The sequence below is a fragment of the Dendrobates tinctorius genome, unplaced genomic scaffold (assembly GCF_039654945.1).
Source record: "Dendrobates tinctorius isolate UK_male_01 unplaced genomic scaffold, ASM3965494v1 ptg000056l, whole genome shotgun sequence".
NCBI classification, from domain to species: domain Eukaryota; kingdom Metazoa; phylum Chordata; class Amphibia; order Anura; family Dendrobatidae; genus Dendrobates; species Dendrobates tinctorius.
This window is the reverse complement of record NW_027361724.1, coordinates 16,616,446-16,644,307: the sequence shown is the minus strand read 5'-3', so window position 1 is coordinate 16,644,307 and position 27,862 is coordinate 16,616,446. Positions and strand designations below refer to the sequence as shown.

The following is a 27,862-nucleotide window of genomic DNA, read 5'->3' as shown; positions in this document are numbered from 1 at the left end:
TAAACACTAGTGACCCAGTGCCACTGGCAGCCATGCATGCCCAAGTCATCACACTGGCTCCGCCGTGTTTTACAGATGATGTGGTATGCTTTGGATCATGAGCTGTACCACGTCTTCGCCATACTTTTCTCTTTCCATCATTCTGGTAGAGGTTGATCTTGGTTTCATCTGACCAAAGAATGTTCTTCCAGAATGGTGCTGGCTTTTTTAGCAAAGTCCAGTCTAGCCTTTTGATTCTTGATGCTTATGAGTGGCTTGCACCATGCAGTGAACCCTCTGTATTTACTTTCATGCAGTCTTCTCTTTATGGTAGATTTGGATATTGATACGCCTACCTCCTGGAGAGTGTTGTTCACTTGGTTGGCTGTTGTGAAGGGGTTTCTCTTCACCATGGAGATTATTCTGCGATCATCCACCACTGTTGTCTTCCGTGGGCGCCCAGGTCTTTTTGCATTGATGAGTTCACCAGTGCTTGCTTTCTTTCTCAGGATGTACAAAACTGTAGATTTTGCCACTCCTAATGTTGTAGCAATTTCTCGGATGGGTTTTTTCTGTTTTTGCAGCTTAAGGATGGCTTGTCTCACCTGCATGGAGAGCTCCTTTGACCGCTTGTTTCCTTCACAGCAAAACCTTCCAAATGCAAGCACCACACCTCAAATCAACTCCAGGCCTTTTATCTGCTTAATTGAGAATGACATAATGAAAGGATTGCCCACACCTGTCCATGAAATAGCCTTGGAGTCAATTGTCCAATTACTTTTGGTCTTTTTAAAAACAGGGTGGCACATGTTAAGGAGCTGAAACTCCTAAACCCTTCACCCTATTTTAATGCGGATACCCTCAAATGAAAGCTGAAAGTCTGAACTTCAACTGCATCTGAATTGTTTTGTTTAAAATTCATTGTGGTAATGTCTAGAACCAAAATTAGAAAAATGCTGTCTCTGTCCAAATATATATGGACCTAACTGTATGTGTAAGATTTGGATGAAAGAGGGCAAAGTTTCCATGTGAGTCTAGATACCTCGGACTGAATGCCCAAAGGGCCAGCGATGCCGTTCTCAGTAGTGATGTTGCTTGAGCTGTTGTTGGGAGAGCTGGGGCCAGATCCAGGAGCGCTGTTACATGCCGAATCTAAAAAATGACACAACAGTCATTACAAAGTGTAGATGTAGTAAATACAGCCTGATAAATGCCGGGCATAATCCTTAATACATTACAAAAAAATAATTAATAGTTTAAAAAGACTAGAGTGTGACGGAGGATGGAGGCGCTCACCGGACACATCCAGGGGACGCTTTTTCAGAGTAGTAACACCAGGACCATCTTTCCGTCTTAACAGGGGGCTGCTGCGGCGCTCGGCCACCTTTTGTTTCAGTCTGGAGCGCAACTTCAAATTGGGTTCAGATGCTAAATTGGACAGCGGGCACAGAAAACAAGAGTGCGGACTATGAAAATGTATGGCAGCAATTCCACAATAGCACTTTTAAAAGCCAAGCTTAATCTGCTTAATCCCGAGTCTAAGGGTACAGTCACACTTAGCGATGCACCAGCGATCCCGACAACGATATGGATCGCTGGTACATCGCTAAGTGGTTGCTAGTGAGCTGCCACACAGGCAGATCTCACCAGCGACATATCAGCGGTCGGGGGTCGCTACTTACCTGTCAGACGAGGCGATCCTGACGTCCTCCCGCCCGCGTCCACGCGTCGCTCGTCGGCGCCACAGGAAGCGCCCGACGAGAAACAGTTCAGGACATTCTCACGCGATCAGCGATAACCAGCGGGGGAGCGGTCGGAGGTAAGTATCACACATAGCGATATCGCTAGCAATATCGCTGCTGCTTCACAAAATCAGTGACGTTACAGTGATATTGCTAGCGATATCGCTTAGTGTGACGGGGCCTTAACACTATGTGTACCAGAGGTTTGTGCCGGTTCACATAGCTAGCGGTGTTTGGCAACTTTAGGTCAGAGACACAGCTTATAGGCTCCTCTCACACGGTCTGCAGTGGAAGACAAATTCTGCAAAGCGATTACATATTTATTTAAAGGAGCTCTAGGGTCACTGAATATTGGTGACCTCTCTACTGGATAGGTCATCAACATGAGATTGGTGGTGGTCCAACATCCGGCATCCCCTCTCATCAGCAGGTACTTGCTTTTGCACCTTCTATTGTTCTAAATAGGAGCTGTGCTGCAGCGCCCGGCAGCAGCCACTACATATTCAATAGAGATGAGCTTCGCAGCTTCATTCAAAGTCTTAATGTTGGGCGTCAGCCAGGGCAAATAAGAGTTGATCAGTGGGGGGTGCCAGGTGCTGTGACTGGACAACTCCTTTAATGGATGCCACTGAGTGGCATTTATCATCCACAGACTATAATGGCATATGATAAAACTTGGTCAAAATCAGATCTGTCAATCACAGAACATTACGTAAAAGGGAAAAGAATAAAAAAAAGGTTTTGCTACTCCATCTTAGCAAAGCATAATGAAGGGTCAGTAACCCTTATTCTAGTGATGTGTGATACTGCACTTCCTGTTGCAGTTTTGATAGAAATCACTTATCTGCTGCAGATCTAGCAGTTCCCTCTGAATGCTGAGCTCTGTATAACCCCGCCCCCACCACTGATTGGCAGCTTTTGTGTACACTGTGCATAGGTAGAAAGCTGGTGGGGGTGGGGTAATACAGGGTTATGGAGGACTATATGGCAGCAGGTTTACTAGTCCTCTAGTTATAATCTTCTGCTGATTAGGCAGTGATTTTATCAAAATTACAGCAAGCAGCCCAGTAAGTGACAACCCTGGAATCAGGGTCTCTGTCTCTATATCGTGCTGCTTTCAGATTGGTTGGGAAAAACCTGGTGACAGATTCCCTTTAAGCGTATACTGCATCAGTGTGACATCATCGGGCATATCATTCAGGCTGGCATGTACTTCAACAATGTAAAAGTTAAAGAAGGTGTGTCGGAAAAAGAAAAAAAAATACCTAGCTAAATCAGGTCTTTAGGTTGTGTATAATATATATGTGTGTGTGTGTATATCACTAACCAATCATGAAGCATCTTTCATTTCACCAGAGCTGGTCAAAAGAAGCTGAGCTGTGATTGGTTGCTATGACCAACAGTTATCCCACTTGACAACACCTCAGCAGACACTGACCTGGTGGGAGAAATCTAGCATCTTCGGAAACATAAGCTCCCAGCCATTGTCTGCCCCCCTGAAAGGAGCAGAGAGCACATGACAGAAATGAATCCCCCCCCCCCCGTCCATATCCCCATCACACATCCTCCATCCTATAGGCACATCTTCCCTCTTAAAGGGATCATTGGTATGGAAGTCAGAGCAAATCCAGCGCTTTGGTTTTGACCCCAGGCCTCTCTTAAAGGGATCCCCAGTATGGAAGTTAGGACCGCTCCACTCAGCTCTGTGGTTCTGACCCCAGGGTCTCTTAAAGGGATCATTGGTATGGAAGTTAGGGCAAATCCACTCTGCACTTTGGTACTGACCCCAGGCTCTCTTAAAGGGATCCCCAGTATGGGAGTCAGGGCAATTGCCTTCAAATGCTCTGGTTGTGACCCCAGGCTCTCTTAAAAGGATCTCCTGCATGGAAGTTAGGGCAAATCCCTCGGCACTTTGATTCTGACCCCAGGGTTCTATTAAAGGGATCATTGGTATGCAAGTCAGGGCAAATCCACTCAGCGCTCTGGTTCTGATCCCTGGGTATGGAAGTTAGGGTAAATCCCTCAGCGCTCTGATTCTGACGCCAGGCCTCTCTTAAAGGGATCCCCACTATGGAAGTTAGGACCATTCCACTCAGCGCTCTGGTTCTGACTCCAGACGGAGGGGATGATGTGGAATATTAGGGGTAGTAGTCTGGTGGCTCTGGCTGACGGGATGATGTGGAATATTAGTGGTAGTAGTCCGGTGGCTCTGACGGAGGGGATGATGTGGAATATTAGGGGTAGTAGTCTGGTGGCTCTGGCTGACGGGATGATGTGGAATATTAGGGGTAGTAGTCTGGTGGCTCTGGCTGACGGGATGATGTGGAATATTAGGGGTAGTAGTCCGGTGGCTCTGACGGAGGGGATGATGTGGAATATTAGGGGTAGTAGTCCGGTGGCTCTGGCTGACGGGATGATGTGGAATATTAGGGGTAGTAGTCTGGTGGCTCTGGCTGACGGGATGATGTGGAATATTAGGGGTAGTAGTCCGGTGGCTCTGACGGAGGGGATGATGTGGAATATTAGGGGTAGTAGTCCGGTGGCTCTGGCTGACGGGATGATGTGGAATATTAGGGGTAGTAGTCCGGTGGCTCTGACGGAGGGGATGATGTGGAATATTAGGGGTAGTAGTCCGGTGGCTCTGGCTGACGGGATGATGTGGGATATTAGGGGTAGTAGTCCGGTGGCTCTGGCTGACGGGATGATGGGGATATTAGGGGGAGTAGTCTGGTGGCTCTGGCTGACGGGATGATGTGGAATATTAGGGGTAGTAGTCCGGTGGCTCTGACGGAGGGGATGATGTGGAATATTAGGGGTAGTAGTCCGGTGGCTCTGACGGAGGGGATGATGTGGAATATTAGGGGTAGTAGTCCGGTGGCTCTGGCTGACGGGATGATGTGGGATATTAGTGGTAGTAGTCCAGTGGCTCTGGCTGACGGGATGATGGGGATATTAGGGGGAGTAGTCCAGTGGCTCTGGCTGACGGGATGATGTGGGATATTATAGTGAATGTGGCTATGTAGAGTGGGCGGGGCTCTACACTCAGTATGTATATATATATTCATTATAATTTGATATAACTAACCGTAGTTAGTTACTATGCCTAGGCAGCGCCGGGCTCTCCAGCTAGTGTGTGTGTGTGAGATATATATATATATATATATATATATATATATATATATATACATACATACACATATACACACACACACACACACACACACACATATATATATCTTCTTCAAAAATTTGGAATTCTTTAAAATTGTTTTTGTCATGTATAAAAAATATACATCTTGTAATTTTCACACCAGTTACTGCGGCCATTTTAGAATAACTCCTGCTGTTTCAGGAAATTCACATGTACATTAGCAGCAATGAACAGTTCCTGTTCCTATCTTTTATATTGAAGCATCTAATGAGCATGTGCAAAGGTCATTGTAAAGGGAGGGGGAGCAGCGTCAGCTGTGATATAGTTTGATTGATGGATCCTGTGTTATCAGCTGTGTATATAATTGTGACCTGTTCTTGTAATTCGGTCTGTGATGATTATGAGAATTCTGAAAAGTCTTTGACATAGAACAGAAAGTAGAAGTATAAAAAAGCCCAAGTGGCCACTGTGAAACGTACAACATTTCTAATTTTCTTACAGCAGATTGTAATATGAAAAAAAAAGAAATTAAAAGAAAAAAAAAAAAGTTTAAAAAAAATACCATAGGTCATTTTCTGATGATACAGATAATTTTGAGACAGTCCATAGCTTGCACAGAATATCGTCTGTCTAGTCTTTCAAATCTGCATCATTACAGGTATTACACAGCGATACTTTTTTAGGTCACAGAGACCATCTTATTTTTAGATACTTCGTTTTATGAGGAAGATACGAGGAAAGGCACTTTACAGGTCTGGGTTTTTTTTTCGTCCTGTGCAGTAAAAATGCACATAATTGGCTCAGCTTGCATTAAGCAGGCAATGTTTTACCATCACTAATAACTAGACACATTGCTCTAAACCCAGGGAGTCCTCATACGTCTGAGCGTCCACCAAGAAGATGGAATTTAAACATCCACATTAACTACAATCGATAGCTATAATCCTGGTGAAAGCTTCCGCTGGTACCCGGCTCAACCCACGGAACCAGCTCAGCCCGCTGCCTGAGAAGACCACAGCAAATAAATATACTATTGCTGCATTAATTATTTACACGCATTCCTGTAACTACTTGTAAAGCACGCATAGGGAAATGGGAATGGAGGTTGTGGGCGGCGTGAAGAGGCAACGAGACCAGGAAAATAACAAATGTATAAATATGGGAGTGATGAGAGTGAAAGGAATCAATGAGAGGAGTACTCAGAGGAGGAAAACACGGCTACATATGTAATTAATGCACTAACACGCTGCACCACAGGAAAAGCAGAGTAAAGATATACACGCAGAATCAACCACTCAACACGTGGACATGGTGGAGCGCTCACAATATAGGTTTCTGGCCCCTCAAGAAACTCAAAGAGAAAAAGAAAAATCAATAGTGATCTTGTTCCCTCTCTCATAATATATATATATATATTACAGCCCAAAAGTTTGGACACACCTTCTCATTCAAAGAGTTTTCTTTATTTTAATGACTATGAAAATTGTAGATTCGGAAGGCATCAAAACTATGAATTAACACATGCGGAATTATATAATTAACAAAAAAGTGTGAAACAACTGAAAATACTGTATGTCTTATATTCTAGGTTCTTCAAAGTAGCCACCTTTTGCTTAGATTACTGCTTTGCACACTCTTGGCATTCTCTTGATGAGCTTCAAGAGGTCGTCACCGGAAATGGTTTTCACTTCACAGGTGTGCCCTGTCAGGTTTAATAAGTGGGATTTCTTGCCTTATAAATGAGGTTGGGACCATCAGTTGTGTTGTGCAGAAGTCTGGTGGATACACAGCTGATAGTCCTACTGAATAGACTGTTAGAATTTGCATTATGGCAAGAAAAAAGCAGCTAAGAAAAACGAGTGGCCATCAAAGAACACAAGGAATGGACATTAGACCAGTGGAAATCTGTGCTTTGGTCTGATGAGTCCAAATTTGAGATCTTTGGTTCCAAACACTGTGTCTTTGTGCGACGCAGAAAAGGTGAACGGATGGACTCTACATGCCTGGTTCCCACTGTGAAGCATGGAGGAGGAGGTGTGATGGTGTGGGGGTGCTTTGCTGGTGACACTGTTGGGGATTTATTAAAAATTGAAGGCATACTGAACCAGCATGGCTACCACAGCATCTTGCAGCATCATGCTATTCCATCCGTTTTGTGTTTAGTTGGACCATCATTTATTTTTCAACAGGACAATGACCCCAAACACACCTCCAGGCTTTTTAAGGGCCATTTGACCAAGGAGAGTGATGGGGTGCTACGCCAGATGACCTGGCCTCCACAGTCACCAGACCTGAACCCAATCGAGATGGTTTGGGGCGAGCTGGACCGCAGAGTGAAGGCAAAAGGGCCAACAAGTGCTAAGCATCTCCATTTCCGGTGACTACCTCTTGAAGCTCATCAATATAATGCCAAGAGTGTGCAAAGCAGTAATCAAAGCAAAAGGTGGCTACTTTGAAGAACCTAGAATATAAGACATAAGAGTAGTTTTTTTTTTTTGTTTTTTTTTTTTAAATTAAAAGTAACAAAATGAGAGGCCCAAAATGTGTTGGTATAGGTCAGCATCCAATTTGCATAACATACATTTGGATCAAATTACCAGGTTAAAAAAAAAAAAAAAAGAAGTGAAATAGACCAAACATAGCATGCAGAAAGCCTGAGAAGATCCTTCTTTTAGTCTCACCTGTCTTTCTTAATGGAAAGTCATCCTTTGAGTCGTACATTCCGAGCACAGGATGGTGGTATGAGCCTGATACCCCACCTTGAGGCGGTGGACTCTGGTCCAGTGAGCTGTGTTGAGTCTTCCTGTAGATAGGACACAAAGGCTCAAGGCTGGATTAAAAGCACAAGCAAAGGAATAGAGACAGAATATAGTACAGACTAAGGGGACAGTTGTTCTAAGCTCCTTCACCACCTAGTCATAAATAAATCTTTGGTCCACTCAAATATTTCTCTGTGGTGCCCTAGCAGTATTTGTTTAAGAAACTGTACAGTTGTGAGAAAAAGTGCTTGTCTCCTTCCTGATTTCCTATTCTTTTGCATGTTTGTCACACTTGAATGTTTTCAGATGAACACACAAATTTCAATATTAGACAAAGATAACACAGTAATCACAGAATGCAATTTTTAAAGAAGGTCCCTATTAATAAGGGAAAAAGAAATACAAACCTACAGGGTCCTGTGTGAAAAAGTGTGACTCCCCTCCCACTTAAAACATAAATTAACTGGTTTATCACACATCTTAATGAAGAGAAGAAATGAAAAAGAAAACAAAAAACATTTTCTTGAATTTCGCAGCCCCTATTCCATGATGTGGGCTGGTTTAGGGTACTAAGACTGCTCTGATGTACCCAAGGTAAGACACTGAGGCCAAGTTTATGATTCACTGCCTTAAGTGAGGCTTTTCTTCTTGTTGTATTTATACATGTTGTCCATTCTAGCTACCATCTATTGGAGCAGTATGCTGGATTAGTATTAAGTTTTATGATTTTCCAAAGAGTGTCCTGGTTTCACCTAAGTGTACCGATTTCCCAAAATTCAAGACATTCTGATGTTTAACAGTTTCCTATGCAACTGACCGAATCGCACAAGTGAGAGTATGAAATATGATTTTTTTTCTCCTGGTCCGTCTAGTCTTTTTAAGATGTACTATATTTACTGTATCATTTATTTCCAGAAAAGAAAAAAGAAAAAAAATGTGATGGGTGTTGTCCTGTGTGCCTACTGAACCCCTGAAGACCAGTTTCCAAATGTGTTAATTGGCAACTATCAGGCTAAAATGTGAAGAGGTTTGACAAATTTAGTAATTCTGCTCTTAATTACCTAATAAAGCAGAAGGTTAAGGGTAGATTAAACAGAACTTGTGACTTACCATTCATATGTACCCATTTTAACCTGGTGTGAATGTGGCTGTTCTCCTCAATACGACGGTTTTGTTTTTTTTTCTCTTCTAGGTTTTTACTCTTCCCGAGGTATGGCCCCTGCTTCATTGTATGTAAACCTGCTCTTGTTAGCCAATAGGACATGGTCCTCAACTCTTCTCTAAGGTGGTCTTTATGAGGACCATGCCCCGTTGGCAAACAAAACTAGATTTATACACAGGGAATAGAGAGACATAACCCAGGAATGGAGAGGAGCAGAAAAAACCCACCAGCAGATTATAGAGAACATCAGCATTTATACCAGATCATACAATTAGATATCACTGGCAAGTGACAGGTCCTCTTTATCCAAAATTCCTATCACTTACCAAAAGCGAGGGTCACTGGACATACAGTGATTTAGGTTTCGGTGGGCAAGAGCTTTCTTCTTATTCAGGACAAATTCCTGCAACTTCATTTTGACTTCGGTGCTCGCGACCGCGCCTGCAAATAATGTGTAAGAACCAAAACTGCGAATGTAAACCCCACAAAAGAAATAAGTAAGAAAACGGATAACGCAAGCGATCTATACGGAACAAGCAACAACCATAGCCAAATGATTAATGCCCATAACCCCCATCTACAGGCCTGGTTACAGCCTATGATTTGAAGAGGGCTTCTCCCCCACTACGAGAGAAGAAAAGCCAAGAGGCACAGACACTTGCTCTGTCGGACCAGGCCCATCCATATATTATATAGACGGCCATTCAAGTTAATGTCCGTATGTAAAACTACATTTCAACTGTACCCACTACTATCTTCCCAGGGTTGGCGGAAGCTTGCAAATGGGGTGACATTATCTTATTTTATTACCACCAATTCTGTCCGCTCCGCATGTTGGGGCAATTAATGACATTTTGTATTCTGCTCACTTATAGGATACAGAAAAGCCAATATAGATAGATAGCTAGAAACCCGCCATATTCAGGATTGCCTGAAACCGTTTTGCATCTGCAATCATCAATTTGCCCTCCACTCACTTTCTTTTCCCTTTTCTTTATTCTTCAGCTGCATTAGTTTTTGTTCCCGTTGCTGTTTTTCCATCTCTTGCTCCTGCCGATGTTGCTCCAGTTTTCTCTGGTGCTCCAGAAGCTCCTGCTGATGTTTCATGGCCAGAAGCTCTTGTTGTTGCTGTTAAGTGACATCCCCCAACCACCGATCAGGTTAGTGACAAGTCAATATCATCAGGAGGCTCTCGGGAGAACATCCATCGATTAGCAATCTCTTACCTTTACATGCTCATGTAATTGGGCCTCGTGTTGTCTGGACAACTGCTCGTGTTGCCTCTGAAACTCGGCTATAAGGAGCTGCCGCTGGATTTGCTGCTTCTGCTTCAGGGCCAGTAGTTCTTGCTGCAGCTGCTGCTCCCTCCCGGTGCCCTCTGACCCCGAGATGGCATATTGGGGATCCAGTCGGAGGTCCATAGGAAGCGTGCCGGTAGCCACTTGGAGTGGCAGTGCAGCACTTACATCAACTACGGAAGCAAAAGAACAAAAACCCTTAGTACCTTTTGGTCTACAATATACTTTTTGGAGACCCTGATATCATAAAGAACCAAAAAAGTTTCTGTAGACCCATAACTTTTTAAACTATCCAAATGAGGAGATCCAATTTTTAAACACTTTAGTCTTAAAACTTCCTAAGACGAGGATCTTTCACGAGCAGAGAACCCAAAGCTCTAGCTAAAACGCCCAAGTTGTAGGCCTTGTTAGAAGTCGATTATGGTGCCATGTTATGAAGAACATGGCACACGCAATATTGGATCACATTTACTGAACGCAAAGCTTAAAACATGAAAAACAATAAACTACCCAATGAAACACAAGATGTAACAAAAATAAAATTGTATTTGTCACAAGATTTCTGCACTATGTGCCAAAACTGATGACTGCAGAGTGTCTGTTATCTCCACGATGCCAGGGCAACGGTCTGGATCTTTTGGCAGAAAAAGTGTTAATAAGAGGAAATGGAGCCATTGCAGCATGCTGTCCATGTGGAGGATGAGATCAAAGCTGAAAGCTGTGCTACATGCAAGGAGAAAGTTCATAAAATTATAGGCATTATAAGGGCACGCAGCTGCATAGATGGGATGCACAATCAGAAAGCATTGTGTTCCGTGGTGGATGCGTCACTTGTGACTCTTGTTCACCAAGCACCCCGAAGAGTAAACTTGTTAGAAAGAGTTGACAGGAAGGCGGGGGAGGGTCAGGCATGTCAGAGAGGGGACTTTGACACGGAGCCCTCCTGAAAACAAAGCAAGCCTCTCTTTTTCCCAGGGGGAGCTCCCCCAGCTCCCAGTCCCCAAGCTGCTCTGTTGGGTTTATCTCCCGAGGCTTACGAAAGTAGTCAGAGCGGTGACGTTAACAGACACACAAAGGACGTATTCAGCATGTCGCATGGAGCCTTCCGCACTGTGCCATTATAATAGGGCACATTTCCCCACACCAACTTGTCCCACAATCCAGCACACAGTGGCCTCTGAAGGAAGGATGCTGATGTGGTTGGTGGTCAGTGAATGAGAAACTTGGTGAAAAATAAGGAGTGAATGGAGACAAAACGTCACTTCCAAAACTACATAACCCAATAACATACAAAAGTATGAGGGCAGCACCGCCATATCCAAGGCAGCAACATGGAAGCTGGAAAAAGACTAACAAAACCCGTAATATGTACAATGAATGCAGGTAACAGACACGAGAACACGGCACAGGTTGTATATATGCAATGTACCTGAGCCGTGGTGGAAAACCTGCAGTCGGGCAACATTTAGGAGATTGCACAATGCAGTTTGTTGGATGGTTTTGATGCAGATTTTGTGGATGGTTTTGGGGCAGTTTTTTTGTGGATGGTGTCGGTGCCTTTTTTTTGTGGATGGTGTCGGTGCCGTTTTTGTGGATGGTTTCGGTGCCGTTTTTGTGTATGCTGTCGGTGCCGTTTTTGTGGATGGTGTCGGTGCCGTTTTTGTGGATGGTGTCGGTGCCGTTTTTGTGGATGGTGTCGGTGCCGTTTTTGTGGATGGTGTCGGTGCCGATTTTGTGGATGGTGTCGGTGCCGTTTTTGTGGATGGTGTCGGTGCCGTTTTTGTGGATGGTGTCGGTGCCGTTTTTGTAGCCAAACATTAACAATCTCAATCAGTCTTTCCTTTACACTTTACCGTCATGTTGGATTCAGTATTTACTTCGAATTAAAGAATAACAGGCATAGAAAATATCAACAAGAGCTGCATGTAATTCCAGCCTTAATCATAGTACAGAGATTCTCAAACTTCCTGTTAATTTGCCACAGGACTATTTTCGTTTCATGCTAGATTATCAGAAACCATAGCCTGGTCATACACATTAGATGAATGTTGGCTGAACTCTCCGATTTCAGCAGAACCAAACAATTGCGTATGGTGGAGTCCCAATTCTCCAGTGTTGGGGAAAATAAGAGCCACTATATTGGTTTTCAACATGTCCATTGCTTTTGCTCTTGACAGATAAGTTGGAGCTTACTCCCAACTCCCCAATGAGGTACCATTCAGTGAGTGAAGCGCCGGGGGTCAGGAGGAATAGACTGATTCATCAAGACTGGTGATTTCCATGCCAGTCTCAACGAAGAGTGCACTGGAGTAAGATGCACCAAATTAATTAGCAGGCACACACATCTTAAATAATTTGCGCATAATTTAGCCTCCATGTGCAACTACAACGATTGCAATCCAGTTGGGGACTGGATAACATTTTTCTCATGTTTTAAACCAATTTTGATAATTCGTTGGCAGCCCTCCGCCATGCCATCTCCCGGCTAATCTGTACTCATTTTCCAAAAAGTTGGAGCAAATGGCTCTTAAATTTTCAATAAACTCAGTCTGGGATTTCTAGAGGGTTTTTTAATATTGGATATGATCATTAGCTGATCTTTTTTTTTTTTTTTTTAACTATTTTTATTAATTTAACAATTTTAACAAGGAAAATGTACAGTTACAGTATATTTATGACATTAAGCCAAAATCCCACCTCCTCCCCCCCCCTCCCCCCCAACTCCCCTTCCTACACATTAGCTGATCTTTAGAAATACTTTCTGATTTGTGTGTAAACTGGAAAAGAATACAGTAACATTTCAATAATGCATCACAAGTGTGACCACAGAGGTCCTGGATTATGGAAAATGGCACTGCAGCAAGGTGAGCACTATATGGAAATGCAGACCCCAATGATGGAGCGGATAGGACCTGGGTAAATATTTTATGGGAAGAAACTCACCCAATATCACGTTGTTCTGTCCAAAAGTCATACAGGAAAGATGGCAATCTCCCCTTTCACAATCATATAATTTTATGATGTTCAGACAATCAATCGTTCGGTATACAATATATAAAATGAAAGCGCCACCGAATATCATATATTGTTCAACTGTGGCTAAACAATTTTTTCAAAAGTGAACATGAGGTTCTTAATCAAGATTTTGATCAAAGAGCACAAGCCCATTGCCAAATCACAGCCACCACTTCAGCAGTTGTCCGATTAGGTGTACCATCATGACACTGTACAGACGTAGGAAGTGACCAAAGTGATCACGAGCACCCATGCTAACACACCACCTCACCTTGAGTGACCAAAGTGATCAAGAGCACCCATGCTAACACACCACCTCACCGTGACCAAAGTGATCAAGAGCACCCATGCTAACACACCACCTCACCGTGACCAAAGTGATCAAGAGCACCCATGCTAAAACACCACCTCACCGTGACCAAAGTGATCAAATGCACCCATGCTAAAACACCACCTCACCGTGACCAAAGTGATCAAATGCACCCATGCTAACACACCACCTCACCGTGACCAAAGTGATCAAATGCACCCATGCTAACACACCACCTCACCGTACGTGACCAAAGTGATCAAGAGCACCCATGCTAACACACCACCTCACCCTGTGACCAAAGTGATCAAGAGCACACATGCTAACACACCACCTGACCGTGACCAAAGTGATCAAGAGCACCCATGCTACCACCTCACCCCGTGACCAAAGTGATCAACAGCACCCATGCTAACACACCACCTCACCGTAAGTGACCAAAGTGATCAAGAGCACCCATGCTAACACACCACCTCACCCTGTGACAAAAGTGATCAAGAGCACCCATGCTAACACACCACATCACCGTAATTGACCAAAGTGATCAAGAGAACCCATGCTAACACACCACCTCACCCTGTGACCAAAGTGATCAAGAGCACCCATGCTAACACACCACATCACCGGAAGTGACCAAAGTGATCAAGAGCACCCATGCTAACACACCACCTCACAAGACAGCACTAGCAAGTACTGTATTTCATTTAGCAGTAGACTACAACTAAGGTCTGACCGATTTGCTCTCCGCTTGTTGTCTGAGACCACACGGAACGGTGAGTTTTTGAGGTCAGCTCACTTGGTCCTATTCTAGTGTGTCTATGAAGTTGTGTGGTCAAGGGCCCAGAGGGGCTGCTGAGCAGCTAAGTGGCTCTCTTTGGGGGGGGGGGGGCAGTTTTGTGGTGGTGACCTCCATGCAGTCATGCACTTAATCAAGTGGGGACCTGCTTAAATAGGTCAAGGTAGCATAGCAGTGGGCTTAACCCATTTTGATCAAAACAGCTAATCAAGAACCACATGCTAATTTTTGAAAAATGTTTCAGTACAATAACTGACAGCTGGTCCTTGTCCCGATAGTAAGTAATCCATATTTGTTTGGCATTTGTGGGGCATTTGAATTTTCACATTAGAAACCCTAGAAAGACACTAGTTTTGCCAGGGTATAAGATATATGGCACGCAATCATTAGTAGAAATATAATCACAGTAAAAAGCCAGACTGCGGGGTTATTTCCGTCAGAGAAAGGGTGGGAGCGCAACCTGTTGTCACCGTATTGGTGTCATCGGAAGCTCATTCATGTCCTCGTAGCAGTCGCCCACTCCAGCCTGTCTTCTGCTTCCCTCATTAGATAGGATAACGTGTTCCAAAGATGTTCCGTATGGCAGCGCACGCCTCCGTCGGCAGGAAGGTGACTCACCACGGCTCAGCAGGTGAATCACACACCCTGGAGACTGTCACAGATATGATGCTATCAAGAGCTGCTCCTGTAGCAAGTGCTAGCAAAACCCATGGACCAAGGCTGGATTAGGTAATATTTCTCTGCCCTGGGAACAGCTGCAACCTGTGCTCGAATGTCAACCAAAAGTGCTGGGCACAAAAACATTTCATGATCTTGTACAGAAAGTCACACATTGCTTCACCGCCAGGCAAGAAAAGCATCAATTTAGGTGCCGGTTGGAAAAAAAAAAAAAAGGTCAAATTTGAGGATAAGCTGTGCCCACTGATAACACTAAAGTGCCTAAGAAACGTATCATCTGGGTGAAGACACTGTCTACTGGCATAATATTTAGATGGCAGACTCTCCTTGCCAAAAATACTTATGTTAGAAAATAAAAGGTCTGCGCACCAGGGTCACCACCGAGAATAAAGGTGGCTCCATTGCCGCACAGATTTCCCTACTTCCAAGCAAATGCCATCGCATCAAGATAGAAAAGGGTTGTCAGAGGCCTTAAAACAACCGCCACAGAGCAAAAAAATGGAGCAAAAAACAATATTCCCTGTTTAAAGCCCCAGAGGTCTTGATTCAGACCCTAGCATTATCTGAGCATGCTCTAAAATGGCAATGATCATTGTGAAGAGAGGGGGAGAAAGTGAGCTTTAACATCACCTACTGTGACTGGTGGAGCATGTGTTATCACCTGTGTATAGAGGTGCTACCTTATACTGTTAACCTGTCTGTGATGATAATGCCACATTTCCACATCTGTGTACCACGGTCCGGGTAAGGACTGTGATGACCGCACTATCTGCTGGACTTCAGGCCCAAACTTGACAGCCCCTTAGACATATACATGACGCTGTTAAGTTCGAGTCAGGAAACCGGCGGCTAGACCGTGCATAATGATCCAAACTCGAGACCTTGAAACATGGATGGTTTTAGACTGCTGCAAAGTCTTCTGTCAGAACAGGATTGGTTTTAAAGCAGATTTAGCATAAAAACCAGATTTAAAACAATAGATCAGTTTCTGAACACAGTTTCTTTAACACGGAGTCTTAATTTCCAAAAACTCGGGAATGCCATCTTCTGACGTCTCCTTGAAATGTTACGAAGATCAAAAAATGTCTCGGTATGGATGTATTGTATTTCTGTTAGGACAGATTCTCCATCTCTCTTAGGCCACATTCACACGTTCAGTATTTGGTCAGTTTTTTATATCAGTATCTGTAACCCAAAACCAGGAGTGGGTGATAAATCCAGAAGTGGGGACGGGTTTCTATTATACTTTTCCTCTGATTGTTCCACTCTCCTGGTTTTGGCTTACAAACACTGATGTAAAATACTGACCATGTGAACTTGGCCTTAAGATGGAATCTGCACAGAGTTTGGACCTAAACCCAATGTGTGTGAATATCATCATCTTGCAGATGCGTTTTCTTTTTAATCTGATTAGGGCCATGTTAGGAAGCCACAGATACACGGCGTAGGATTTGGGAAGGAAGAGCCATTACAAGATATTATGCAAAGTCTGAGAGAGTAAAGAACTCCTTTAGCTTCAGCCAAATAACGTGCTCTTCACGTGGAAAACTGTTCTGTAGCTCACGTCCATATCCAAGAATGTAAGAATAATGAAAACGCCATGCGGCATTCCAGGGACCAAATGAGGCCATAGGAGTCAGATCGCTGATAATAATTACATTTATAGCACGCAAGTAACAGTTTAGATCACTGTTTGGCAAATGATGGGGCTCTGGCAATGCAAAAAATATTCAAATCGAATCTGGTCATCGTGAGCTTATCTCGGGTCAACGTAACCTCATCAACACGAGATGTCAGCTATCAATACCCAAAGTTTAAAGAAAAAAAAAAAAAAAAAAAAGACTCCAGGTTTTTTTTTATGGAAGAGAAAAATAGTCACAAATTTGAGCACAAGCCATATTTACAATTTTTCCACCTTTACAAAAAGTGAAGTGAAAAAGGGTGAGGTTGAGCAGGGGGGGGAGGGTGCTGCCAACAAAGAGGTTCAAGTTATAGCCTAAATCTACTCACTCATGTTCACACGGGCATTTTATTACGTACGACTTCTTACAGTGTTTTTCACAGATGGCGCTCGTACCTATAATAGCGGATGATGTTGTTCACATGTCGGTGATTTTTTCTAGACTGGAGCAGTCAGTGTAAAATTGCGGAGGAATGTCCGATACTGATCTGAGTGTCCATGTAAGTCTATAGGTTCATGAACAAGAAGCCGACTGCACTCAGACGCCATCCAAGTGCTGTCTGTATTCATGGTCTGTTAGATAGTAGAAGGTGGAGACTTTCTTTTTAACGGTTTCTCGTCCAAAAGTAGTTTCTGCCTAAAACAGATGGTAAAAACTAACGCATTTACAAAAAGAATGAATCTTGGACCGATTTTCTTGGGGATACCTTGCTGAAAACGGGGGGTGGGGGTGGGGAGTTAACCACCAAGACCCTCATTCGGGGTGCGCTCAGACAAGCTTCATTGCAGCCACATTGATTACAGAAAGCAATAGAAAACATACTTTCTACAGAAGGATTTTCTAGATATTTTTTGAGTTGTGCATAGACTATTGTCCAGGCAGGAGGAGGAGGTGGGCTGCGACCATTGCCATTATTGTAAAAGGTGGATCCTGTGTCACACTAAAACAGGCATTATCTTTCATGTAATCTTGCCTGCTGCAATATGCAAACCTGCTGGGAATTTTCAGGGGTATCTGGGGCATAAATTTCCATGTAGTACTTGGATGAGCTGTCAGATTCGCTACACTGGCTCCAAGGATCAATTGTCTTTACAAAGTCTGCCCTTTACCAGTCGGGGCCCTGTCTTTACAAAGTCTGCCCTTTACCAGTCGGGGCCCTGTCTTTACAGACTGCCCTTTACCAGTCGGGGCCCTGTCTTTACAGACTGCCCTTTACCAGTCGGGGCCCTGTCTTTACAGACTGCCCTTTACCAGTCGGGGCCCTGTCTTTACAAAGTCTGCCCTTTACCAGTCGGGGCCCTGTCTTTACAGACTGCCCTTTACCAGTCGGGGCCCTGTCTTTACAAAGTCTGCCCTTTACCAGTCGGGGCCCTGTCTTTACAGACTGCCCTTTACCAGTCGGGGCCCTGTCTTTACAAAGTCTGCCCTTTACCAGTCGGGGCCCTGTCTTTACAAAGTCTGCCCTTTACCAGTCGGGGCATGTCTTTACAAAGTCTGCCCTTTACCAGTCGGGGGCATGTCTTTACAAAGTCTGCCCTTAACCAGTCGGGGCCCTGTCTTTACAAAGTCTGCCCTTAACCAGTCGGGGCCCTGTCTTTACAAAGTCTGCCCTTTACCAGTCGGGGGCATGTCTTTACAAAGTCTGCCCTTAACCAGTCGGGGCCCTGTCTTTACAAAGTCTGCCCTTTACCAGTCGGGGCCCTGTCTTTACAAAGTCTGCCCTTTACCAGTCGGGGCCCTGTCTTTACAAAGTCTGCCCTTTACCAGTTGGGGGCATGTCTTTACAGACTGCCCTTTACCAGTCAGGGCCCTGTCTTTACAGACTGCCCTTTACCAGTCGGGGCCCTGTCTTTACAGACTGCCCTTTACCAGTCGGGGCCCTGTCTTTACAGACTGCCCTTTACCAGTCGGGGCCCTGTCTTTACAGACTGCCCTTTACCAGTCGGGGCCCTGTCTTTACAGACTGCCCTTAACCAGTCGGGGCCCTGTCTTTACAAAGTCTGCCCTTTACCAGTCGGGGCCCTGTCTTTACAGACTGCCCTTTACCAGTCGGGGCCCTGTCTTTACAGACTGCCCTTTACCAGTCGGGGCCCTGTCTTTACAGACTGCCCTTTACCAGTCGGGGCCCTGTCTTTACAGACTGCCCTTTACCAGTCGGGGCCCTGTCTTTACAGACTGCCCTTTACCAGTCGGGGCCCTGTCTTTACAGACTGCCCTTTACCAGTCGGGGCCCTGTCTTTACAGACTGCCCTTTACCAGTCGGGGCCCTGTCTTTACAGACTGCGCTTTACCAGTCGGGGCCCTGTCTTTACAGACTGCCCTTTACCAGTCAGGGGCATGTCTTTACAAAGTCTGCCCTTTACCAGTCGGGGCCCTGTCTTTACAGACTGCCCTTTACCAGTCAGGGGCATGTCTTTACAAAGTCTGCCCTTTACCAGTCGGGGCCCTGTCTTTACAGACTGCCCTTTTCCAGTCGGGGGCATGTCTTTACAAAGTCTGCCCTTTACCAGTCGGGGCCCTGTCTTTACAGACTGCCCTTTACCAGTCGGGGCCCTGTCTTTACAGACTGCCCTTTACCAGTCGGGGCCCTGTCTTTACAAAGCCTGATCATTACCAGTCGGGGGGGGGGGGGGGGGGGTGTCTTTACAGTCTGCCCTTTAACAGTAGGGTGCATGTCTTTACAAAGTCTGCCCTTTACCAGTCAGGGGCATGTCTTTACTAAGCCTGACCATTACAAGTTGGGGATGTGTCTCTACAAAGCCTAACCTTTACCAGTCGGTGGAGTATCTTTACAAAGAAGGACCTTTTCCAGTCAGAGGTGTGTCTTTACATTACAAAGTCTGACCTTTACCAGTCGGGGGCGTGTTCACAAAGTCTGACCTTTACCAGTCGGGGGCATGTTCACAAAGTCTGACCTTTACCAGTCGGGGGGCATGTCCACAAAACCTGACCTTTACCAGTAAGGGGCGTGTTCACTAAGTCTGACCTTTACCAGTTGGGGGCGTGGTTTTACAATGTCTGATATTCTCCAATCAGTGCTAGGATTATTAGACTGTCTAGGGACACACCCGTCACCAAGAACAAAGGTAATACCCCATTTGTCAAAACGTGCATGCATTTCTCAAAGAAAAGAAAAACGAGAACATATAGGAATAACAAAAGGTGCTCCAAAATTATTATTTCATGAAGAATAAAATTAATAAGCAAAACAGACATGTAATGTGAGGCAACAGATCCCCTTTAAATAGGAATATACCAGGACCCATGACAACTGTAAGGGCAATCTCAATAGTTTCATAATAAAAAAAAGGATCTAATAAGTATCTACCCAGACATAAAATAAGTAAAAGAAAATCATAAATAATGGCTGCGTTCAAACTTTTATTAGGCCTTCTTAACAGTTGTAAAAAATATTTTAGCCCATTTCCCCAGCTGTTTCCCTGAGGGTAGAATAAGTCTCTTCCGATTTAGAAACCTTCGCTTGCCACGCAGTCTTGTGGTGCAGATTATGCAATGCATTCTTTTTATTAGGGTGGAACTGCTCATTAATACGCCAAGAGAGTCTGCTAAACATATGAAATGCCATTTCTTTACAGCATGGTACATCACCAGTACTTACCAGTGCTGGGCATGTGTTTGGCACGAGTTTGCGTTAGAAGCTCCACTGGTTGGTCCTGACCAGATATTCCATCTGCAAAGAAAATAAAAAAGGAGGGGATTTAAGATCTGCAGCTTGAAGTCAGAGCCTCAGTAGGAGCCACGCATGTGAAAAGCAACACGGCACCGCAGCTATCACAAGAAAGAAAATGACTGAGGACAATGTACAGAAGCAAGAAGAAATCCAGTCCAAGGGGCTGCGCATTAACCAGAATCGGAAGAATCCTTGCCTGATGTTTGAGGGTTTCGGTCAGCGAGGAGATGACGCTTGGCTGGTGCCTGTTAAGTGTAAAGCCCCCTCAGACAGAGGTGGCAAGTGCAGGGTACACTCGTCCTGAAGAGGGTACACAGGGGGAGTTCGGTGGGGGGGATGCTTTAAGAGCCCCCAGCCTTGGGTCTTTAAGGATTCAGTATGTGAATTTCATGCAGTCTCTGTAGAACACCTGCCTCATCCAAATAATTAATAAGGGGAAAAAAGGTTCTTGGTTTGAATTTGGCGAGAAGGACCAGTGATGAACAAGACCCTTCCAGGAGGAGGGGGGAAGAAGCAGAAAAGGCTATTCATTCTGGGGCAGTTTGATGACAATACGGTGCAGCTGCCGACTGGAATAAAAAAACCCAGGAGGCGGAGGCTATAAATAGCTCAGAAAGAGACGGCGCAGGGAGCCGACAGATTAAAATGCAGAAGCACGCAGAGCGAAGAGAGCGAGGAGAGCGTGCAGTTCCCAGGACTTCACAAGCAAGCTCTTCACAGAAGAAATCCAGAGGAAAGGGGCGAAATAAAATAAAGCTACAGGAGGAGGAGGAGGTAGAAATGGAGAGGACGGTGGGAAAAATCAGTTTGATTCAGAAGTCAGCACAAGTCAGGAGAGCTCTATTCTGGGCATCGACAAGTTAATGTTAAGGGTGTCCAAGCAATCCTTTCAACTCCATCCAGGGAACGCTACCCTGTCTTTACTATCATACTGGTCTAAATATAAATGTCTGGAAAAGACAAGCTTGGGCGAGACAACTAGAGGCTGCAATGCACCCGCCGTTCCTGGATAACGTATTAGGGGTCATTACAAACACACACACAAAAAAAAATTTGAAAATCATCATAGACTGTGGTGGGTGAAAATTCATTTGTCAGACATTCCCCGACACACTGAAAAACACACAAAATCGGACTTTAAAATTCCAACTGCCTGATGTGTAAGGAGACTCCCTGGAGAGATGTTGTCGGGGAAGTCTCCATGCACATCAGACAGTCGGCCCGTCCCACTGTAAACGGCGTGTTTGTATATAGAGGCCTTAAGACCTTCGCTCACTCAATGTCCTGAGCTCCCTTTATAGCTAGCATTTTGTGCTGCGCATGTGTCTGGAACCTAGCGGCAAACAGTAGTCAGGAACCCCATGAAAAAAAAATTGGCAACATTTAAAAACTGTTGTGGATTTCCAACAGATTTGTCATGGCTTTTATCCAAAGTAATGGGTGAAATGAGCAGTCAGGCTTTGGCTGTAGGGATAAGATGTCATCCGAGCATCTGGACGTGCTCGTAAATTATGTTCGAGTCTTTGCGGCTGCATGATTTGCGGTAGTTACACATGCCTGAACACGTGCGGGGGATTGCCTGTTTGTTAAGCAATACCCACGTGTTGAGGCTGTCTAACAGCCGCAAATCATGCAGCCGCAAAGACTCGAACATAATATACGAGCACGCCCAGATGCTCGGATGACCTCTTATCACTACAGCCAATGCTTGGATAACACCCGAGCATGTTCGCTAATCACTAATTGGCAGCGTATGCCAAGTTCAATTCAATCTTGAGATTTCACACACAGCCTATTTGCATATGGCGTGCGCATGCGCAGTATACGAGGTAAGTGGAGATCTCAAGAAGTGTTAAGAGTCAACTCCATGAGGCCCCATAAACTGAAGCTTTGCATATACCGGCCACCATGATTTTTTTTATTCCTTCTCCTGTTTTAAGCTGTATACTTTATAGCACTCATTTTTGACTGGGTCTTTTTTTAGCTTGTCCTGGGCCCAACAGAACACAAGTACTATAGGGAAGAATGACACTTGGACAAAAGCAATAGGCATAGAAATGGAATAAAAAACTAATGTCTGCCATTCAACATGGGTCTTACTAAGGTGAGTGCCAAATTGGTGTAGGGAGACTTGCAAGCCATGCAATGTTCCCTGGGAAATGAAATATGCAAATAGCTTATATACAGGGTCTCTATACCTACTGAAAGTAGCATTCTTAGAACTCAGTATTGACCCCTTAAAGGGACTTGCCGCATGTTTAGGATATGAAACGACCCAGACTCCTTTCCCTGCTCCTCATCAGTGCAACGTAGGATACAGCCACATGGCATTTCATAGCCATTAAGTCTCCCTACGTCAATGTGACACTCTCCTTTAGGAGAAACTTCACCCCCTAGACCAGTGTTCCCCAACTCCAGTCCTCAAGAGCCAACAACGGTTCATGTTTTCAGGATTTCCTTAGTATGGCCCAGGTGATAATTGCAGTACCTACACAGGCAATAATTCCATCACCTGGGCAATATTAATGAAATCCTGAAAACATGACCTGTTGGTAGCTCTTGAGGACTGGAACTGGGGAACACTGCCCTAGAGCCTCAATCAAAAGCCTCTCACTCAGCACTGATGAGGGGCAAAAATCCTCAAACAGCTCTATGCAAATTGAGATTTATTTTTTTTTGCTGTTCAATCCTAAATCATGTGGGCGAGATTCTTCTTTTAGGATTATTGGTTCCAATAGGTGGCAACATCCTATAAATCCCAAAACAGCATTCTTTTATGCGCTTTTCATCACAAATTGGGTGTCCGAAGCATCGATAAATCAATTAGTGCATTAGGAAGCATTTAACTAAACGCAATGACAACCCACAAAAGCGGGACGTAATCCAAAACCACCTGTCTGCTTCTTGTACGAGGGCCGTTGCAGTGGCTCTCTCCTCCCCTCCGCTTTCTGGAGGCTGTAATCTCTGCGTCTCTCTGGCGGAAGCGTCTCTGCGCAGCTTCTCCGCCAGAGCTATTTATAGAGATCCCCACAGACTGGACATCACGTGCGCCCGATGGCATTTTAATAAGCCTTGCATCAAAATACAACCTGCTTTGTAATGCACAAAAAGCTTTTCATATATAGGGCACAGCTGGCATGTGAGCGAAGCGTGGGGATAATACTACCTCGTATACGTGGTAAAGAGCCATCGGCCAAAAATACATCTGCGACATTTCTATTTTTATCCGACTATACTGTGTGTATAAATCTCCAGTGGACGAAGATTAGGAATTTCCTTAGGGCAGTCCTTTTGGTAAAGGCAGCGTAGTTTAGGATCCGAGACACATCAGAAACAATGGAGAGTACCGCAAATGATGCAACCGCAGGCTAAGAGACAGATTGCTCCTTCTCACCTACAGAATGGAAACTGCTGCATAGAGGGGAGAAAGCGTGCAGCATGTCCTAACAGGGAGGGTTTACAAATCATTTTCTTAAAAGGCTTCTTTCTGCCCATGCAATGATTATGATCACAATACATTTACTACTCCATGCACATCCATCTGAACCCAAGCAAAAAACTGACCCATCCAGATGGGCAACCTCAGATAATTCTCTGTGCGGCACAGTTTCCGAATATAAATACAAGAAAATAAAATCATCTCATTCATTATTTTGCTTGTGGTTATTATTGGAAACAGTCTGCGAGCATGCTGACGACACATTCTCAACGCCTTATACCAGAATCAATCATTTTTACAGAAGGTCCTAGACCCAACCAATACCAGAAAAAGTACAGTAGGGGGCATGTTCGCAGAGAGAGTTTTTGATGCTTCCCCCTCCCTCCCCCCAGCATGAAAAATGCAGGCCATGGTCATAAAACCAAAAGCTATATATTATGTGATTTTTTAATGCAGTTTTTTTTCCCTTGAACATCACATGAAAATACTGCATCAAAAAACGCAAGTTAAAACGCTGAAAAAAAACTTACATGCTACATGCTCTAAAGAAAAAAATAAAAAAAATGCACCACCGGTAAAAGGAAAAAAATATGCACCGTGTGAATGAGATTTTAGAACACTCCTTTATTTTGCTGATAGGCTATGTTCACACGCTGCATTTTTTTCTGCTCACCTGGCTGTAAAGAAACCGCTTACAAAAACCAGGTTTTACTACGTTATTATTGTCTCTTGTGCAAGCTAATAAAGTTTCGTACCACTCAAAAAAAACTATGATGCAACCCATACCCTCAGAAACTTACGGTACTATAGTTATAAGCAAATTTTACAAACTTTCTGCTGTTTGGAAAAAAAAAAAAATCAAATCTGAACAGTTTAAAAATCACACAACGGAACTAATGTAACAAATGATTTGTCCAAATTCAGTCACATTTACGGACACTGCAGTGCCAAAATTATTCTCCCTCTTCATGCCGTGTGTTTAGCTCTTAGCTGGGCATCTTTGGCTGTTATAACCTGCTGCAAATGTGATGCGTAATCAGACACCCGCTGATGGTAGAGGTAATGACGAATCTTAGCCAATTTTCCATAACCATTGTCCTCCAGTTCTCTATTAACATTGGGTTGTCAAGAAAGTGGTCCAAAGGTAGTGCCAGAGGGTGCGGCGGCGGTGCAATGGCAGTGAAACTGCCAGTTAGTCCGCCCACCCACAACAGGCCAATAGGTGGAATTTTGGCTGTATGCTAACTGGTAATATCATTGCTTTGCCATTAAGTTTAATGAAGCAAACCAAGATCAAAGTATGACACTTTGGACGTAGTCCGTGCTCCTTTCCAGAGGTCCACATTTCAAGTGGGCAGATTATTGTAATATGCAGCTATGGAGAACATTAAAGGCCACAAGTGGAATGGTCAATAAACTCATACAGATGGTAAAAAACAGATAGGGCACGCTGCTGAAGATATGAAAAAAAAATCACTAACCCATAAATAAGGCTTGCTGTCATTTTGATAAAATAACTTTTCTGCTGAGGATTTAGCAGTTCTCTAAGTGCTGCGCTCGGTATAACCCTGTCCATAATATTGATTGGCAGCTTTCTGTGTACACTGTGCATAGGCAGAAATAACGTAGAGACAGATGCCGATTCCAGCAATGTGTAACTTACTGGGATGACAATCAGTGGCGGGATTATACAGAGCTTATGAACATGGAAGACTACATAGCAACAGGTGTTTACTAGTCCTCTAGGGATAATCTCATGCTGATAAAACAGTTATTGTATCAAGACTACAGCAAGCAGCCCAGGAAGTGACACATCACTGGAATCAGGGTCTCTGTCGCTACAATATGCTGCTAATTACGTGGAAAAAATCTGATGCCAGATTCCCTTTACAATTTAAAGATGTCGACCAGGATAACCTCCGATATCTTCCCCATGCTCATGCAAGATCTTCCAGGATGGAAAATGATCATGGAAACAGAGATATTTCACTTTTTGCCCAGAGATACATATTAATGAACGCACGTCTTCATTTGCTTAAAGAAGTACCTTTCAAATAAGTGTAATCTTGTGCAAATATTAGCAGAAATAATAAGTCGACACTAAAGGTGTGATCCATGGAATCTCACACACGGAAAAATTAAAACCTCCAAAATGAAGAAGAAAAAACCTAAATATGTTTTGCACAGCCTTTGCTAAAGAGACAAAAAGAAAAGGGTACAAGGGTGACAAGGCAATGAATGCCCTCCGCCCACGAATAGGCGTCTCAATGAGTTCTGATTAATCAGAGCGTTCACGAGTTTCAGACAGAGGTTCCAATGAATCCATCCACTAAATATCCGAGAGAACAGAGAAAGAAATCCACCATGTTCATTACCAGCTATTCACCGCTTTTATTTAAGAGAAGTAAAATGCTGTAATTGAGCAGCTGGGAGTCTTATTCAGAGCACCGGGAAGACGATGCTGCCGCACATTCTGTCTACAAAAGAGAAGACAAGGCGGCGGCGCGAGACGTCTGAACAGTCACCTGTGCGCCCAGGAATGGATGGGCTGAGAACGTCTAAAGAAACCCAAATATATATGAAGAAAAATGGGGTCTACTCACAGATTGTAGGTGAAGATTTACAATGCAGATCTGTAAAGTGGCCTAAGGGCGCATTCACACATCTGTACCAATCGGTCTGAGATCGGACCGTAATGCACTGGATTGGCCGCAGGTCTCCCGACCCATAGGAGACAGTCCCGTTGGGGTTGGGAGACCCGGGGCCCATCTGTGCATTGTGGTCCGATCTCAGACCGATTTGTACAGGCGTCTGACCGCGCCCTACATTATGTTCACATACCGCGGTCGTAGGACGGCTGAAAAACGCACACTAGACGCATTTCTGCATTTGTCCGTTTCCATTTTAAAAAAAAATCAACCCTGAGCATAAAGAAATACTTTAAGGGCGATATCCATGCAAACCTGTCCAATCCCGGACCGCAGTGCACGGACTGGCCGCGGCTCTGCAGACCAGAGTGTGACAGCCACGTAGAAATATATGAAGCCGTCATGCGCGGGTCTGCAGAGCCGTGGCCAGTCCGTGCACTGCGGCCCGGGATCGGATATCTGCACCTGCCCTAAAAATCAGATTCTGGAGCCAACACCAGGAATAGATCATTATACATGATCCAGATTGGAAGCCGCTTGAACAATGAACATGATGATACTTCTTACAACCGCTCCAGTTTCCGAACCCTGGAGCTGGTTAAAAGTAGTAATAGAACGTAGCATTAATCATTTTTCCATAGACGTGCATATGTTCAGTCTTTTGCAAGTTTTTCAACAGGTTTTCCAGGGGTGGAAACCACCTGAAAAAACACGTTGTGTGCACCTAGCTATTTTCTGCATGGAAATCCTAATACGAGCAGCGTGTAAATTTTGGGCACCGGTTGGGCAACGATACGCTTTGGAATTTACATACTGAATTCAATAGGATAGAAACCGCCTAATCCGAGCGTGCGCTGCAAGTTCCTAATCAATCTCTTTTGATGTGCGACACTTTAGGCCCGCTGACAATGTTTTCCCCGCAATTTCCAATGAAGAAGCATCACCTGGATTGTTCTTGGAGTGGAGTAACAGAATTTAAACTATTTCTGCCACGGATTCCGAAGCAAATATATATTGGATTTTTCTAATGTGTACGTGTACTCCACGTGGGCATCTCCTGTGCTCCACTAACCCCAAGAAGTATTATTACAGCACATTTGCGTAGTTTTTGGTGTTTTTATCCTGTTTTTGCCCATATTAGCAAAATGTGATTTTTAGGCTAAAAAAGTTGCAAAAAAGAATGTTTAAAGGGCATTTTTTTACGTTGCGGAAAATTTATAAATCATAATTTTTTTTATTTTTAAGAAGAATTTGTAGCAAAAATTGTCAACAGCACTACAAGACAAAAAAAAAGAATCTTGGATGAAGCCACAAATGAACTCCAGCACAGGTGAGAATCGAGGGGGCATCCTGGGGGGCTGCGTCACTGGCATTGGGAGGGGGGGGGGGGGTTTACCAGCCCTGTTATAAATGAATGTAACTCACCGGAAGAGAGATGCAATGCGCCCCCAATTGGATTTAAAACCTATGAAACCGTGTACCAGGATCCTAGGACAGTGGTCGGCTTGGGGG

At 44.3% G+C, this 27,862-nt stretch overlaps 1 protein-coding gene across 2 annotated transcripts in view; it reads right to left on the bottom strand.

Moving 5' to 3' along the window:
- The window catches only part of HDAC4 (histone deacetylase 4), a 199,829-nt gene that overhangs the window by 40,775 nt on the left and 131,192 nt on the right, over positions 1 to 27,862 (bottom strand). For both annotated transcript variants that reach the window (XM_073577549.1, XM_073577551.1), the window contains 7 exons: positions 20,192 to 20,263; positions 10,020 to 10,264; positions 9,771 to 9,921; positions 9,120 to 9,234; positions 7,554 to 7,675; positions 1,276 to 1,407; positions 1,022 to 1,131 (listed from right to left, as the gene is read on the bottom strand). In XM_073577549.1, coding sequence (XP_073433650.1) covers positions 1,022 to 1,131; positions 1,276 to 1,407; positions 7,554 to 7,675; positions 9,120 to 9,234; positions 9,771 to 9,921; positions 10,020 to 10,264; positions 20,192 to 20,263 — 947 coding nt within the window. The remainder of the gene's footprint in view (positions 1 to 1,021; positions 1,132 to 1,275; positions 1,408 to 7,553; positions 7,676 to 9,119; positions 9,235 to 9,770; positions 9,922 to 10,019; positions 10,265 to 20,191; positions 20,264 to 27,862) is intronic.